At 37.2% G+C, this 15,978-nt stretch overlaps 1 protein-coding gene across 1 annotated transcript in view; it reads left to right on the forward strand.

Moving 5' to 3' along the window:
- The window catches only part of LOC124550773 (15-hydroxyprostaglandin dehydrogenase [NAD(+)]-like), a 71,310-nt gene extending 57,533 nt beyond the window's left edge, over positions 1–13,777 (forward strand). The window contains exons 5-7 of the mRNA XM_047125497.1: positions 2,136–2,309; positions 7,595–7,749; positions 12,360–13,777. Coding sequence (XP_046981453.1) covers positions 2,136–2,309; positions 7,595–7,749; positions 12,360–12,486 — 456 coding nt within the window. The 3' untranslated portion in view covers positions 12,487–13,777. The remainder of the gene's footprint in view (positions 1–2,135; positions 2,310–7,594; positions 7,750–12,359) is intronic.
- The last annotated feature ends 2,201 nt before the right edge of the window (positions 13,778–15,978 follow it).

The raw sequence follows: 15,978 nt of genomic DNA on the forward strand, positions 1-15,978 counted from the left end.
TAAAGCATTTTTTGTATCTGTACACAAAACACTACAGGTACCAGCTACCTGTGTACTGGATCAATTAGAACATTACTGTTAAATGGGATTTACATATCTAACATGATCTTTTACTTTGTTTCTGGATATCTGTGGATTTTCAATTTCAAGACTTTTGCACCATATTAAAAAGCTTGCAGTGTCACCTAAATATTATATCAGGAACTTGCATAGTAAGTCTCACTGATATCAAGAATTTCCAAACAGTAATGTTCATGAGTTTTTAAAATTGATATCGACTGTCTTCTTTCTTCTAGCTTTAGAGAAAAACACAAAAGATGCCATGTTATAGAAACACTTTCGTCTTGGGATTGCATGAGTATGGTGGCTTATTAATGTATGTATAGCTTGGGCCATAGTTTACTAAATATTGTGATCAACCTTGGATTTCAGAGTTGTTATTGGATTCAACCCTGTGGGTAATACATGCTTAACTGAAGACTCGCCTATTTGGGTTAAAGAATATGCAGTCTTTAAAACAAAGACCCCTCCCCCTCCCAAAAAAATTATCTAGAGTATTACATACTACCTTAAAAACTCCATTCTAATTCCTGCATAGGAATGCATTGTCTGTATGCAAATTATTTTTACATCAGGTACTGCATTTTTTAAATATATAGTTTGTGCTAAAGTCACATAATGTTATGAGGGAGTACACAGTATCATGAAAGAGTAAACATTTTGGCACATAGTCTAAGTGTAGGTATCCCCATGTTCCTAACAATGCTTCTGACACAAGCATCAACTTTAAATAGCATTCTTACAATCGGCTTATGCACAATAAATAGTTTTTTGACTCTGGCTGTACTACTCCAGATGATTAGGACAGTAGTGGGTGAAAGTGTGCTAATAATACCATCTGCAGGTCAGCACACGGAGAGAGATTTTTAAGTGGAAAGCAGACAGAATTGAACTATTAGCTTAATTTAAAGGCGCGTAGGTGATAGCTCAATTTATTATTCACTTGGTTGCCCTGGGACATCACACATGGAGGTCACCTGGAGTGTGCTTACTGATCTTGTGAGCTTAAGATTGTTTTCACTATATATTTTAATTTCAAACCTGGCTGCTTATTACTTCAATAAACAAATGTATCGGAACATTTGAGAACAGCAATCACAGCATATATTTACTCATCTTGTGTTTCGTTGGAACTCATGAAAGATCCTAGCCAAATAATTTGCAGTTTCTACCATAGCTCTGAGTTCATCTCAACTTTTGAATGCTGCAAGTGGAATCTGACTTTGAATTTTCTTATACACCAACTCCTCTGTCTTTTCAATTTTTCATTGCATACAGCATTTATTTGCTTTTATTTACAAAATGTTACTTTTGTGGAGAGAAGACATCTTCACAGCTGGTTCATGCTAATACCAAATCTTATCTGTACCGTAACCAAAGATGCCATAATAAACAAAGATAAAAATATAAAGATGAACTTAGAATGTTTTGGCATGCAGACCTTTTATGTAAATAACTTACCCTTTAAATTTTCATATGATTATTATTAAAAATTTAGATTTATTATTTTATAAAATGAAAGAATTTTTTTGGACTGTTACAACTGTATAATGTGACTAAAAATGTATGAAAGTTAACATTCAGTCAATTTGGATGTGATGCAACCACATGCACAGGTATTATTCCACATAATTTGTAGCAATCAGAGAACCTGAAATGATGAAACTGTGTCCCATACCATGAAAATGAAAAATTGAATTAACTGATAATGCATGGCAATAATGAAGAAGAGGCTGATACACATCTGAATGAAATCCAATACCCTCGAAATTTGGCAATCTGAATAGCTGAATGTTATTTTTATTTCTTTTAAATTTTCTAGTATTAGTCTTAATAGGATTAAGTTCTTTCTCACGAACACTTTATAAGGCTGATCTAACATTCACCTGATCTAGTATAGTATAGACCATAGCTTTAGAAGAGGCATTCATTATCTTTAGTAAATCACTTATGTAGGTCAAGAACTGGACTGAGCCAAGAACAAAATCTTGTGGTACACCCTGTTTAATGTTTACCCACTCCAGATTTAGTCTTATTTCTGCGATATAATTCGACTGTGTTATCTTGCTTTGCAGAAGGGTGTTGTGCACACGATGTTGCTGGCCTACAAGCACATGGGCAAGCACGAAGGTGGAAACGGTGGTGTCGTGGTCAACCTGTCCTCTGTAGCAGGCCTGGAGCCAGTATCTGTGCTTCCCATCTATGCAGGCACAAAGCATGCAGTGGCTGCTATGACCCGTTCCTATGGGGTCAGTAACTACTCACATCTATACATCTCTAAAATAAACGTGTTGTGTAAAGCAATCAGACACCCAACTGAAGTGGTGCAGGGACACTGACGCGTTCTTATGAACTGCATTGCAGGCTTACTTTTGGTTTCAGTTATTATACACAGTTGTTCCACCACACACATACCTTTCTTTCCACACTGTGTCTTGAGATCTACCTGTGTTTAGCTTTTGCCATAAAATTTGAGCTCCTATCAGTAGTTTCTCAAATCAATAATTCCTATGGCTATACGTATCATTTTATACTCATCTCATTCAGAGTCACACACACATGGCTTGATATTTCTGTGGTGATGTGAAACAGTTGAATAACACAAAAAACTCTGCATTATTATTGTTTGTTATTATGGTATTCACCACAAAAAGAAAATATATTGCTACACTTCTGTATGGCTGTCATCAGTATGTCATCAGCCTGCTAGCAACTGATGAAGCTCACAGAAATATGGCCTGCCTTCAGCAGAGGCTGCTTATTTTCTTACAGTAGCTTCTGATGTCATGATTGTGTCAGCCAACCACTACATCACAATTATGAATTACATTTTGCATCAAATTATTATTTGTACAATTTAAAATTATTCTGAAGGCCAGTATCCAGCAAGTGCCAAGATCCATCTTGTTAGCTTTATAAATAGTTTGGACAAGAAGAGAATAGAAGCTTTTGAAATGTGGTGCTACAGAAGAATGCTGAAGATTAGATGGGTAGATCACATAACTAATGAGGAGGTATTGAATGGGATTGGGGAGAAAAGAAGTTTGTGGCACAAACTGACTAGAAGAAGGGATCGGTTAGTAGGACATGTTCTGAGGCGCCAAGGGATCACCAGTTTAGTATTGGAGGGCAGTGTGAAGGGTAAATATCGTAGAGGGGGACCAAGAGATGAATACACTAAGCAGATTCTGAAGGATGTAGATTGCAGTAAGTACTGGGAGATGAAGAAGCTTGCACAGGATAGAGTTGCATGGAGAGCTGCATCAAACCAGTCTCAGGACTGGAGACCACAACAACAACAACAGCAACAACAACCATAACCATTTCTTTGCTTACATGCAGCTGAGTTCTCTCCCATACACCCAAACCAATATATTGAGTCTTATGCCTTCTGTGTCATCCATCCTACCATCCATTCATTCCAATTCCCCCTTCAGCTCCACATCAACCATTCCATCTCCATCAGCTCCATAAAAACCATTATAAGGAAAATTACCCACCCATGCCATCCCAGAGCTCCTTACCCAAATATACAAACATCCAGCCCACCTAATTAAAATAGTAAAATAAGTAGGACTACCACTCAAGCACTTGTAATCCCCAATCCACTAATCATTCATGAATATGCCAAAATTAGATTGAAACTACTAAAAGTACTAATTGACTGAACATGGATACTAAATCACATGATCATCATCCACACATAAAAGACCATTGTGTACCTCAACGTAACGCATATGAATTTGGCATGCATTTCCATACTGTGCAAGTTCTGTCACTCCCACCAATTTCTTGAACAATAGCCACTATGCCTCACTTTCAACATTTGGCTACCTGCTCCCATCCGTGCACACTGAATGATATGAGCATATGCAGGTGGCCATAGTATTGTGTAAATGAGATATAAAAGGGTAGTGCATTGACTGAGCTGTCATTTGTGCTAAGCTGATCCATGTGAAAAGATTTCCAATGTGGCTATGGCTACACAATGGGAATTAATGGACTTTGAAGATAGAATGATAGTTAGTTGGAGCTAGATGCATGGGACATTCTATTTTGCAAATCCTTAGGGAATTCAATATACCAAGATTCACAGTCAAGAGTGTGCTTGGAATACCAAATTTTGGATATTACTTCTTCCCATAGACAACCCAGTGGCTGACGGCCTTCATTTAATGACAGAAAGCAGCGGTGTTTTTGTAGAGTTGTCAGTGCTACGAGGCAAGCCACACTACATGAAATAACCATGGTAATCAGTGAAGGGTGTGTGAAAAACATGTCCAATATGACACTGCGGAGAAATTTAGCATTAGTGGGCTATGGCAGCAGATAACTGATGCGAGTGCCTTTGCTAAAGTGTGCATCATTTATGACGGCAGCCGAGTTTTAGGTTCGTTCTGCGCATCTGACGTCACAAAACACATTCAACCAATGAACAGAGAACGACGTTGCCAGAGCTCGACTGCAGTGCAGAGCACAGACGAGTGTCTTCAGTTTTAGAATCATTCAGTCATAAATAAAGTAATTGAACAAAAGCAATGTCTTGATAGCAGACTTTCTTTTATAGAAAGTTTGGAAAAAGCATTCTTTATACCAATTGCTTCATATTCAATTAATTAATTAAACCAAACAAGCAATAAGCCTCCTAAATCAGGCGATAGCACGGAAAGTTGTTTGTATCATTCTCACTAACCGCTTTTTCACAATAAAGAACAGCGGTAATTGTTTATTTCCTATTGTACTTTGATGAAACGTGAGTAATTCATAATCATACCAACAGTGTTTGTCGGTATTTTGCGTGATATTTTAAAGTCCTCTGGAGATATATTGAATGACGAGCTGCATTAGCATAATGACTAAAGTGTATGGCTGCTAAGCGAAAGGTTCTGAGTTCAAACCGTGATCGGTACTTAATATTTTCTTTATTTAAAAACAATTTCAAAGTGTCTTACTTCATGAATTTTATTCGTTTGAATGTAATTTTTTTAAATTTCTAGTGGCAACTAAAATCGACCATACGGAAAGTATATGCTATGGACTATTATCTCTGTAAACTCTTCAAACTTTTGTGCAGTGGTGTAATATATCTAATGCTGCACAATAACTGCGTTGAACATCGAAACAAAATTAAGTCAAGAAAGATGTGTAAAAATCAAATTTTTGGGCCAAATAGTTTTTGTGAAATTGAATGATAAAGTGTGTCAAAGCAGTCGAAACACCATGTGTCTGTACAGGCGAGCAGTGCAATGGTGACAAAATCGCACCCATCGCGGAATACAGGGAGCACGTCTCTGTAGCAGCGAAAGGGTTAACGCGGCCGTGGGTGCTTTACTTTAGAAACTGCGCGCTCCCCCCTAAACGGAAGTTTGCGAACTATACTGTGGCACTGCTTCTCTTGGCACGTACATCTGGCAACACAGCAATCTCCCGCGTCTGGGCAGGCATGCGCGTACCGCCAAGATAAAAGAATTGAACTATAACAGCATATCACCTGCAGCAATTGTGACCATATCAGTTGGACTGTAGATGACTGGAAACCCATAGCCTGGTCAGATGGATCCCAATTTCAGTCAGGATTAGTGTGTGCTGCAGACCCCATGAAGCCCTGGACCCAAGTTCCCAACAAGGGAGTGTACAAGCTGGAGGTAATTCCATAACAGCGTGGGCTACTTTTACATGGAATGGACTGCAGCCTGTGGTCCAACTGAACCAATCATTGACTAGAAATGGTAATGTTCAGCTACTTGGGGAGGATTTTGAGCCATTAATGGATTCATATTCCTGGACAACAGACAGTTTAAGTGAATGGTTTGGAAACCCACATCACTTGACTTAAAACACACTGAACTTTTATGGGACAAATCAAGAACTCATTTCATGCACAAAATCCCACACTGGCAGCACTTACACATTTATGGATGGCTATAGAGGCTGCATGGCTCAGTATTTCTGAAGGGAATTCCAGTGACTTTTTGAGCCCATGTCACATCGAGTTGCTGCACTACACCAGGTAAGAGGGGGCTTGCCAACAAATTAGGAGGCATCCAACTACTTCTGTCACCTCGCTGTATTGTACCAGATTATACAATTCCTTCACCTCATGAATTGCCAAAAATTTCTTGACCTGACCTACATCCTTAAAGGGGAGTAGGACGTCAAATAGGCCGACTTTGAGCAGGAGAGGCATCACAGGATATTTTGATTTCCACTGTCTATACTTTTACAAATAAATTATATATAAAAAAGATGAGGTGACTTACCGAACAAAAGCGCTGGCAGGTCGATAGACACACAAACAAACACAAACATACACACAAAATTCAAGCTTTCGCAACAAACTGTTGCCTCATCAGGAAAGAGGGAAGGAGAGGGGAAGACGAAAGGAAGTGGGTTTTAAGGGAGAGGGTAAGGAGTCATTCCAATCCCGGGAGCGGAAAGACTTACCTTAGGGGGAAAAAAGGACAGGTATACACTCGCACACACGCACATATCCATCCACACATACATTCCCACGTGGAATGTTTCCTTCCATTATACTTTTACAAATAAATTCATAAAACTTTGTCAGCACGACCAGGAAGGATTCGGGATTCACATTCATAGCAGTGGAAGTTCAAAAACATAACAAAATAAATTTTTTTACATGTGAAATTTCATCATATTTTCGCTTACTATTGGCTTCATTTGTTGCTATATGTACATTTTCTTCACAAGTAACAGAGATTCTTTGATGAATTTTGCACAGCATACAAACCATACTTACAGGTGTATGAAACTGTAGAATTTTCCAAATCTATTAAGAACTGTGGTAAAAATTGAGATTAATTAACTACAAAATTTGATTTTTTTCTAAACATAAAGTTTAAAACATAACAGCTCATTCATTTTTTCATAAATTAAATAGATTCCAGAGTTTCAGACACCTGTAAGTACGGTTTGTATGCCGTGCAAAATTCATCGAACTGTCTCTCTTACTTATGAAGAAAAGTGTACCTATAGCAACAAATGCAGCCAATAGTAAGTGAAAAAATGATGAACTTTCACATGTAAAAAAAAAATTATTTTGTTATGGTTTTGAACTTCTGCTGCTACAAGTGTGAATCCTGAATCCTTCCTGGTGATGCTGATAAAGTTTTATGAATTTACTTGTAAAAGTATAGACAGTGGAAATTAAAATGTCCTGTGGTGCCTCTCCTGCTGCAAGTCGGCCCGTTTGAAGTCCTACCCCCCTTAAGAAAACTTGATTCCACCACACTGTATCCATAATCTTTGAAACCCTTATACTTATGAGCTCATTCCACCTTCCTTCCTATTCAACATACTCCACATTCTCCCTCAATGGAATTATAACATCTGTGAGCTTAACCTGAGACAATTCCTGAGATGCAAATATATCATTATTTCTATCCTACCCAGCCGTTTCATCCCATATTAATGCTTCACTCCAAATGTTTACCCACACTGCATTCATTATTTCACTAACAGTGTGATAGTAATGTTTATAAAAATAAAGAAGAACTTTTTGTGTTTGCAGGATAAACTGCACCTGGACAAGACTGGAGTGTCTGTAATGGCACTGTGCCCCGGGGCCTCAGACACTCCTCTGGTGCACGATGCCCATCAGTTTGTGCTTCACGACTACCTCACGGAACCCCTTGTCCATGCTCTCAACATGTTCCCCATCAACAAGTAAGTCACCCTTACTTAATTTGTAACACATAATATGGAGGTAGATAAGTTAGTGGTAAAACCGAAATGCTTCTCTTGGGAAATAAAATGTGAATGTCTTGGGAGTGATTAAATTTTTTAAAAACACTTAATGGGACAATTTTCTATACTACTAGTATTTAAATAAGTAAGGCACAAAGTCAGTGTGACGTCACAATAGAGAGATGACCAACGACAAAATACAAAATATCTCATAGCTACTGCCACTCATATATTTATATTTTCTAAATAATTTGGTCATAATATTTTTGTCCTTGGAGTATTTCATCGTGGAATGCGTCAATAAAATCTTCCTGGTTTACAAGCTGCACAACTTTGAATAAAACACTCGAGCTTACGACAGCTGTCTCCACCATTAACACGAGGAGTTGAAATCACTGACTGCTGATACTGGCACAGAGCTCTGCTTATGTAGATGTAATGGCAATGTGGAACCTTGCAGAGAAGGCTGGGGTGGAAGGCAAGTTGGGCAGCTCCTAGTAGCTCTGTCCCATCACGGAGACAAGTGGCGTCATGTTAGTACAAGCAGTTGAGGCCACATTTGAAACTGCTGCTGCCATGTCCCTGCCAGCATCAAGCCTACATCTTTGCATTTGCTCAATATCAAAAGCCTGCCTCCATGCCCCACTAAATGGGTGCCCCTGGTTTTAGTCATAAAATTTATCACAATGAGTTTCATTATGTTGCAACAGATTTTGCATAATTTATTACATTACATTTTCTTAACTTGATTCTTTCAACTTAAATGTTACTTTCCTTCTCAAGACATTCTTCATACGTAAAAAATTCAAATTTATGCTTTCAGTTCAATTTCTAATTTCATCCTTGGTTTTATATGACTAATTTTGGGTTTCATTACTCACCCATGTGAATATGATGATGTAACATAATTTTAAAACTACAATCAGTTTTGGTTTTTGATATTAAAATCATTGTCTTGAAATAATTCAGAATTTACATTCCACAAACAATGTAGTCCCTCATACTTTTGTATTTTTACTAGACATTATTAAATTTAACAATTACAATATTCAATTACAAAAATGAAACAATTTCCTCAAATCAGTAACCAACAGTGTCTAGAACAGGACTGTATCAGGTGCTGCACAAATTCTTCATATCACATACTACTTGTACATCTGGCTAAGATTGCTAAATTTCTACCTCTAGGCTACTTTAGCATGCCTGTGGGACTGAGAAGCTATGAAAGTCATTTATGTTTTCTTCTGTTACACATAAAAACCATAACAAGACATTCTCTAATTGGATATATATCCTGTGCTATGGAAGACTAAACACATCTCCTTCAGGCACATAATATATGAAATGTGTGAGAAGGAAGAACTTATGCTCTTATTTACATAAGTTTAATTCTGGTGAGTGTCAACTGTCTGACAGTAATTGTGGCTTAACTTTTTTCCCAGTTTTTAAACCCTAGACGGAATCTATTTTAATGGAAAAGAACAACAAGTTGCTTGACTGAAAAAAAGAAAAACTGAGAAATGGACGTTTATGTAACTGTTTCTGAAAAGCAAGTTCAGTTTGGCACATATTTTCATTTGTCATGACATTTTCATTATGCTGCAAGTTCTGCAATTATGAATGGTTTTCACTTATATAACTTCATTACATTACATTTTCATTGATTTCATCCTCATTGACTCATTTTATTTCAGTGAATTTTATTAAACTGAAATAATCTTTTATCAGATGAATAAAGGAGAATCCAGAATAGTAGCATTCCTCTAAATTTTCAAGAACATTAGAGTAAAAAATAAGTGGCATGATAAAGAAATGAGATTTATATTTTAAATAGTCTGATGGTAGGGTTACTGGAAAAGAAAATGCTTAATCACAGGACATTTGGCATATGACAGTACCCAGAAGTGTAGAAACCATACGAAATTGTACACTTATTTCAAGAAAGAGATACTGCCTCTTCTGCAACACCAAAACAAGTAATATAGGATATGGTGATGTGTCTTCTTGAAAAATTGTAAGTTCTCCCTCAAAAAGTCATTACGGTGCTATTGAATCCACATTATTTATGTCTGAAGTACTGGTGACAGTTCATTTTGATCACAGACCATAAAAAGCAACTACAAATGAAGTTTCTTTGTCTGTGTATGTGCTGCCTTTGGACTCAGACCTGATTTTGGTTTTGATGTGATAATATGCTGGCAGCAAATTGTTCATATTTATGACACCTAATTAAGGAAGCTTCTACTCTTATATCTACATCCATAGTCTGCAAACCACTGTGAATTGTACTCTCCACAGTATAAGTGAAGAATCTAAGAATATACTATAGCCTTCCACATATCCTTTGCACAGGGTCCACAAAGAAATGATTTATTAATTACTGTGCAGACAGAAGAACTTAAGCAATCATTCTTCCTGACTGTATACATATATGGCATGGAAAGAAATTCTAATACATTGTGGTTCTTGAAATTTTGTTACTAGGCTTTGGCAAGATTATTGACATTTTTCTTCAGCATCTACCAAAATGTCTGTTTCACTCTCCCATAGGTTAAACAATTGTGTGACCATTCATGCTGCTCTTTGTTGTATACATTCAACATCCTTTGTTAGTCTTATTTGGAATGGGTCTCACACACTTGATAAATATTCTAGTGTGTTTCTTATGAAATTTCGTAAAGTATCTCTTTTGTAGACTTAGAGCTGAAATGACCTGGCCTATTCTAGAGTGCTGCACTTCAGGATGGACAAGAGAAGATTGAATGTGCAGTTAAACAGTGGTAGTATAGATAGATGTTTATTCATGCAGCTTTATACGGCAATCTGGTCCACCTCAAGATTGCACTGTGTGCATGGATACTCAGATGACTGCAGACTGCACTGATCCTCCAGTCATGCAGTCAACATCCATTGTCCAGAGTCGCAGGTGGCAGCTGCCATGGCGCCACATCAATTGCCAGCAGGCAGAGAATGACAGTGGCTGACTAGTCACCCCTGTACATACTCATTACCACCATGAAGTACGCTTGGATCTGATTGCCAATGCTAGATGCCCTAATGCTGAGCAGTAATGTCCCAGTCACCCTCCAGGGGTAGAATGGGGTAGTGGCTAGGAGACCATGAGGGTGGACATCCCCCAAGAGGATTGTAGACAGTTTGCAATCCATAGGTCCTAGCTACTCACAGGACGGAGGCTGGCTGGACCCCAGCTCCCCTCATTGGTGAAACTCCCGCAACCACGATGCTACATTTATGGCGCCCCTTGTGCCAGAACTCAATGAGTGAATCAGTGGGCAGGTTACCTGCTGAGTTTCATCAACAAATGTTAGCCATGGTTTCTCTGAAACTCAAAAACTCATCATTCTCTCCATTTCAGAACAGACAGAACGGCTGCATGATTAAATGCCTTGATCCCCTAAGCTCAATTATTTATGAATAACAATATCAACACTTAAAAATCAATAACCATTCAAATTTTTTCTAGGCATTACTTATTCAGAAATCAAGCTTTGTACACTTCTATAAGCATCTTTTGCGTGTACTCATTTTTTCTATGACAACTCACCACTGTAATTTGACTTCTAATGTGGATAACTTCCCAAAAGCTGGGACCCCATAATTGTCCATCTATGACATGGAAATATAAGCATTGTGAGTACCCATCACTGTTTCTTTTTGAATGCCAACACTATGGTTCCGTATTTCTACCATTTCAATAATTTCATATACTGATTTGTATTTTTGACAGAAACCTGAGGATGTGTCTATACTGACATGAACCGAGTAGCTGCAAATAAAGCACCTTGATATAGCTATGCACCTTTTGGAAACACCTCATCATTCTTCACTTTTTAACTGTTGTAATTTTTATCATAATTTGAATGGTTGCTGAGTGCCGAGTGATGTTATTGTTATTCATAATATCTGTAAGCTGTGGTTGCCCTCCCAAGAAAGTTTCTTTTTTTATATAATTTGTACACAACATACTTGCCCCATCAGGTTCTCAAAGCGTCCTTGGATCCAAGCACCAGTGTTCTGGATGGACTAATTTGCAGTGTGAGAGTTTCTTGGTAGCACAGAAGTGCTCTGAGTTACAATATAGAGAAATAATTATTGTTGGTTTAGATATGCATCTAAATTATGAACTGATGTTGCTATTAGGAATTGTTTAGCTGCTGTTTGCATTTTGGCACCAGGTTTCATTTGAAGAGAGAGAGTATTGAACACTTTCTTGTGTAATGAACTCCATTCTGTGCAGTGCTAAGGTTTTGTTAGTTCACAAAGCAGGTCAAATTTTCTTATTGTGTTGTGACTGTGACAGGGGTTTTTGGTTTGTGCACATGGTTATGAATATCAAAAAACATCAATGAGTGTATATATTGGTATATTATTCTCAAACTTCTTAAGTTTCTATTTAGGTTTTTGCATGAATGACTAAGATGGAACAGAATGTGTGGATGAATGATTGGATGAATCCAGCACAATTGAAATATTCTCTCCAACTCATGTGCGAATGATTACTCTGGAGAGGAGGGATGAAAATACTGCAGCATATTGTATCTTATGTGTCCTCTGCTTTCTGCTTGCAGGCCAGAGTTCATCGCTGAGGGATTAATGCGAGTCATTCGTGAAGGTGAATCTGGATCCGTGTGGGTAGCAACCCTTCAAATGATCAAGCCAGTGGTCTACCCAAAGCTGTTGCAGCTTTCTAGATAAGAATGTCTGAAAACAAGAACTATGTAATACACATTCTATGGAAACAAAAAAACATTGCTGTAAACTTCATGTTTACTTCATTATGCTGTAACTGAGTACAAAAATTCCACAGTTAGAAGGAAACAGGCTACTCAAATAAATATTATCTAAATGATTAATGGAAAATCTCATATAAAGATGTGAAACAAATACTTTGTTAGTATTTGTTTCAAATAAATATTATATCACACACAAATAACACACAAATGCCTGGGACTACAGAATTATGGATATGTAGGGACAATTCTAAATCTGGGCCAGAGCAGGGCTCACACCAGGTTTCCTGCTGGCTGCAAGCATTAACCTTAACCACAAAGGTTGCACAGCACAACTCTAGGCCTCATTTAAACTTTCATTTTCACTGTTCCTACCTATGGTTTCTGAACACTAGTGCTCAAGATCCTCTCCATCATTCTTAAAATTCCTATTTTGCATCTGAAAAAGCTTCAAACACAGCACTCTATTACTGCACAATATTTATTAACATGGAGTAAAAGATAGAAAAATAAAGTTGGTATGTTTGTGACAGATGGTGCTGAGGGCTGTCATTAAATAACATGACACACTTAGCTCCTTTCAGACATTTTCACTGTATGTGTATCACCCATAAAATCATCAAATTTTTGTGTTTTTAGTGATATTAAGCTTGGTGGCATGTTTGAAACTTAATTGGGAGGACAGGAAGGAGGAGGGCTAGCCGCTAGCACAACAGTTGCTAAGATGGACTGGAGTTGGATTCACTATGAGGGTCCTATATCCTCACACACTGTCTTTGGTATATTCTTTTAGCCATTAAGATTTTGCTTGTTTCTTCTTTCAGCTGTCTGTTATGCTATTACACTAGTGATTGTTACCATGTGAAAATGTGGCAAATATTAATTGGCTGATACAAGAATAAATCAAATTCTTTAAGTTACTCATTGACAGCTACAAGCAGTAAGAAAGTATTTTTTGAACTGACTATAGAAGTCATCATTGTATGATAGTAAAAGATTTTAATAGGCTGTCAATCAGAGATGATGTTGTCTGCATAGGCAAAGTGATATTATTATGTTGGGAATATTATCTAGTTTGTTGTGAAAGCAATTAAATTAAGCATTTGTGTCAAGTGTCCTTAGCAACTCAAAATTAGATTTGAAGTACACATTTGAATCTAGTGGCGTACAACATTATGCAATCTTGTGTTGAATTTCTTTAGTATTTATCACAGTATATATGTTGTGGTACAATAAATACAAATTTTATTGCCTCATTTTTGTTTTCGTCCATTAGAAACCATACCTTCCACATTATTCTCCAGTCCTGAATGAACATTCTGTCATGAGCATTTCACGCAGAGTAATTTACGGGCAATATTTGACTGAATGGAACACATTCATTCCCCAGGCTTTAATGACTGTAATACAACTTCTGCTATAAGGTAAATACAAACCATTCATAGTTACACCCTAAAAATGAAAAACTGCTTTAACAAATGAGGTGTAAACTATAAATTCCTGTAATTGTTCATATTATAGATATGTTTGCATAACAGACTGCCACACATTAGAACAAAGTTAAATTAACTGCTAATGGAGATTAATGAACCATACTGTGATGAGTGGTTGAGTAGGGAGATTTTAGTCATTTAGTTATTTGGAAACACAGTTATCTTGCATTGTTAGCCTCCATCGCCTTAGCTAATGTTTTGTAGTAAAAATTTGCTGTGTTATTAATTGTTACTGAATTAATAAAGTTTGAAGTATTTTTCTGTGTTTCTTTTGTTATTAACTGTCAATTAATTTTTTTGATAATGTCTCTGAAAAAGTGCTTTCTAGTGTTTTAAAGTTTTTTATTATTTTATTTTCAAGTTTTCCTTTAATTGAAATTCTGGAAATTTGTGGTAAATTCCTATGGGACCAAACTGCTGAGGTGATCGGTCCCTCGGCTCACGCACTACTTAATCTAACTTAAACTAACTTACGCTAAGGACATCACACACACATACACCCATGCCCGAGGAAGGACTCAAACCTCAAGGGGGGGGGGGGGGGGGAGGAGGAGGGATGGTGGAGCCGTGCCAACCATGCCAAGGCACCTCAGTCTGCGCATTGTAGCCACGAGGCCCTTTAATTGAGGTTATGCTGCTGCAAAATAAATTTTAATATTGTATGGAGGGTTAACTGAACTAAACACTCAGTTAAACCCACAAAAATCCTTTATGCCCTCTCTTATAATTATTGTTATATATAAATCAATAGAAACATTATAATTTGACATACTGTGAATTACAGGATTGATAATTTCAAAATAACATAACAAAACCCACCAATTATTGAGAATATCCGCAATGACAAGTTTACTTGCAAATATGACAATCATTCACTGGTGTCTGGAGAGCAACTCTTAAACAATGTACAGAAAAGGCTTTCATCTTAGGAATTGATGATTTCAGTTTTAAGCAGTCAAATGAACATTTGAAAATTTTCACAGAAGTTCAAGAAAGAATGCTTCCTGACTATGGCTTATTGTCACTGCATGTGATAGCCATTAAGGCTTAAAGACAAAAACTGACAGCATTCTGACATTATAATCTGCTAAGGGGAGTCAAAAATCTGTACTGAACAAATGGTAAAGAGAGAAAATGGGAGGACTGATATAGCTCTCGGTGTTCATAAAATGAAACTGACCTCCAATGCAAATACAAGTTTCAGCAAGAAGACACACACTAGCCGGGTAAGGTAGCAACCACTGTCTAGAAGTCACTGATAGTACTGACTCAAATAGTCTGCAGAGCACTTGGACAGCCTCCACTTGCTAATAGAGGTGAACTTGTGGCCATGGTTGCAATAATTATTGCTTCAGGGGCAGCTATGTCCCAGTTAATGATCACATGCTACTCAATGTCCTGCCTGGACCTTCAAGTAGTGCTATAATATTAGACTGCATCAACAGTTGATTACATTTATCAGTTCCACAGCACACCATCAGACAAGAAGGCCCACAATTTTATGCTGCTAAAATTTTGCATGTCCTAAGAAATGGAGACATTTTACTGATGTTTGACTAGTACAATTAAATTTAGGCCTACAGGTGAAACAATTTGTGTATGTGAGACGAAAGTTGAACATGTAATTACTGAATCCAGTTCTTTTATGATCATTTGAATGTGCAAAGTGTTGTGAATGAACTCACATTGTATTAGCTTTTATTAGCATTTTGTAAGCTATTGTGATTTTATTATTTTTTGTTTGTATGTCAGTATGCTGTATTCCATAACATGCAGTCATTAGCTGCCTTGATATGTATTATGTTTTTGAATGTATACCAATTAACAATAGTGGCTCAGTGTACCTCACATCACGGATCAGTTTACCTCCTGCAGAGGGTTGAGTAGCCACTTACAATTATGGAACATTTTGTTCCCTGTCTTCGTTAATATTTGGAGAGGGCATTTAATATTTTTTTCAGATA

Source organism: Schistocerca americana, chromosome 9, assembly GCF_021461395.2.
Source record: "Schistocerca americana isolate TAMUIC-IGC-003095 chromosome 9, iqSchAmer2.1, whole genome shotgun sequence".
Lineage (NCBI taxonomy): Eukaryota > Metazoa > Arthropoda > Insecta > Orthoptera > Acrididae > Schistocerca > Schistocerca americana.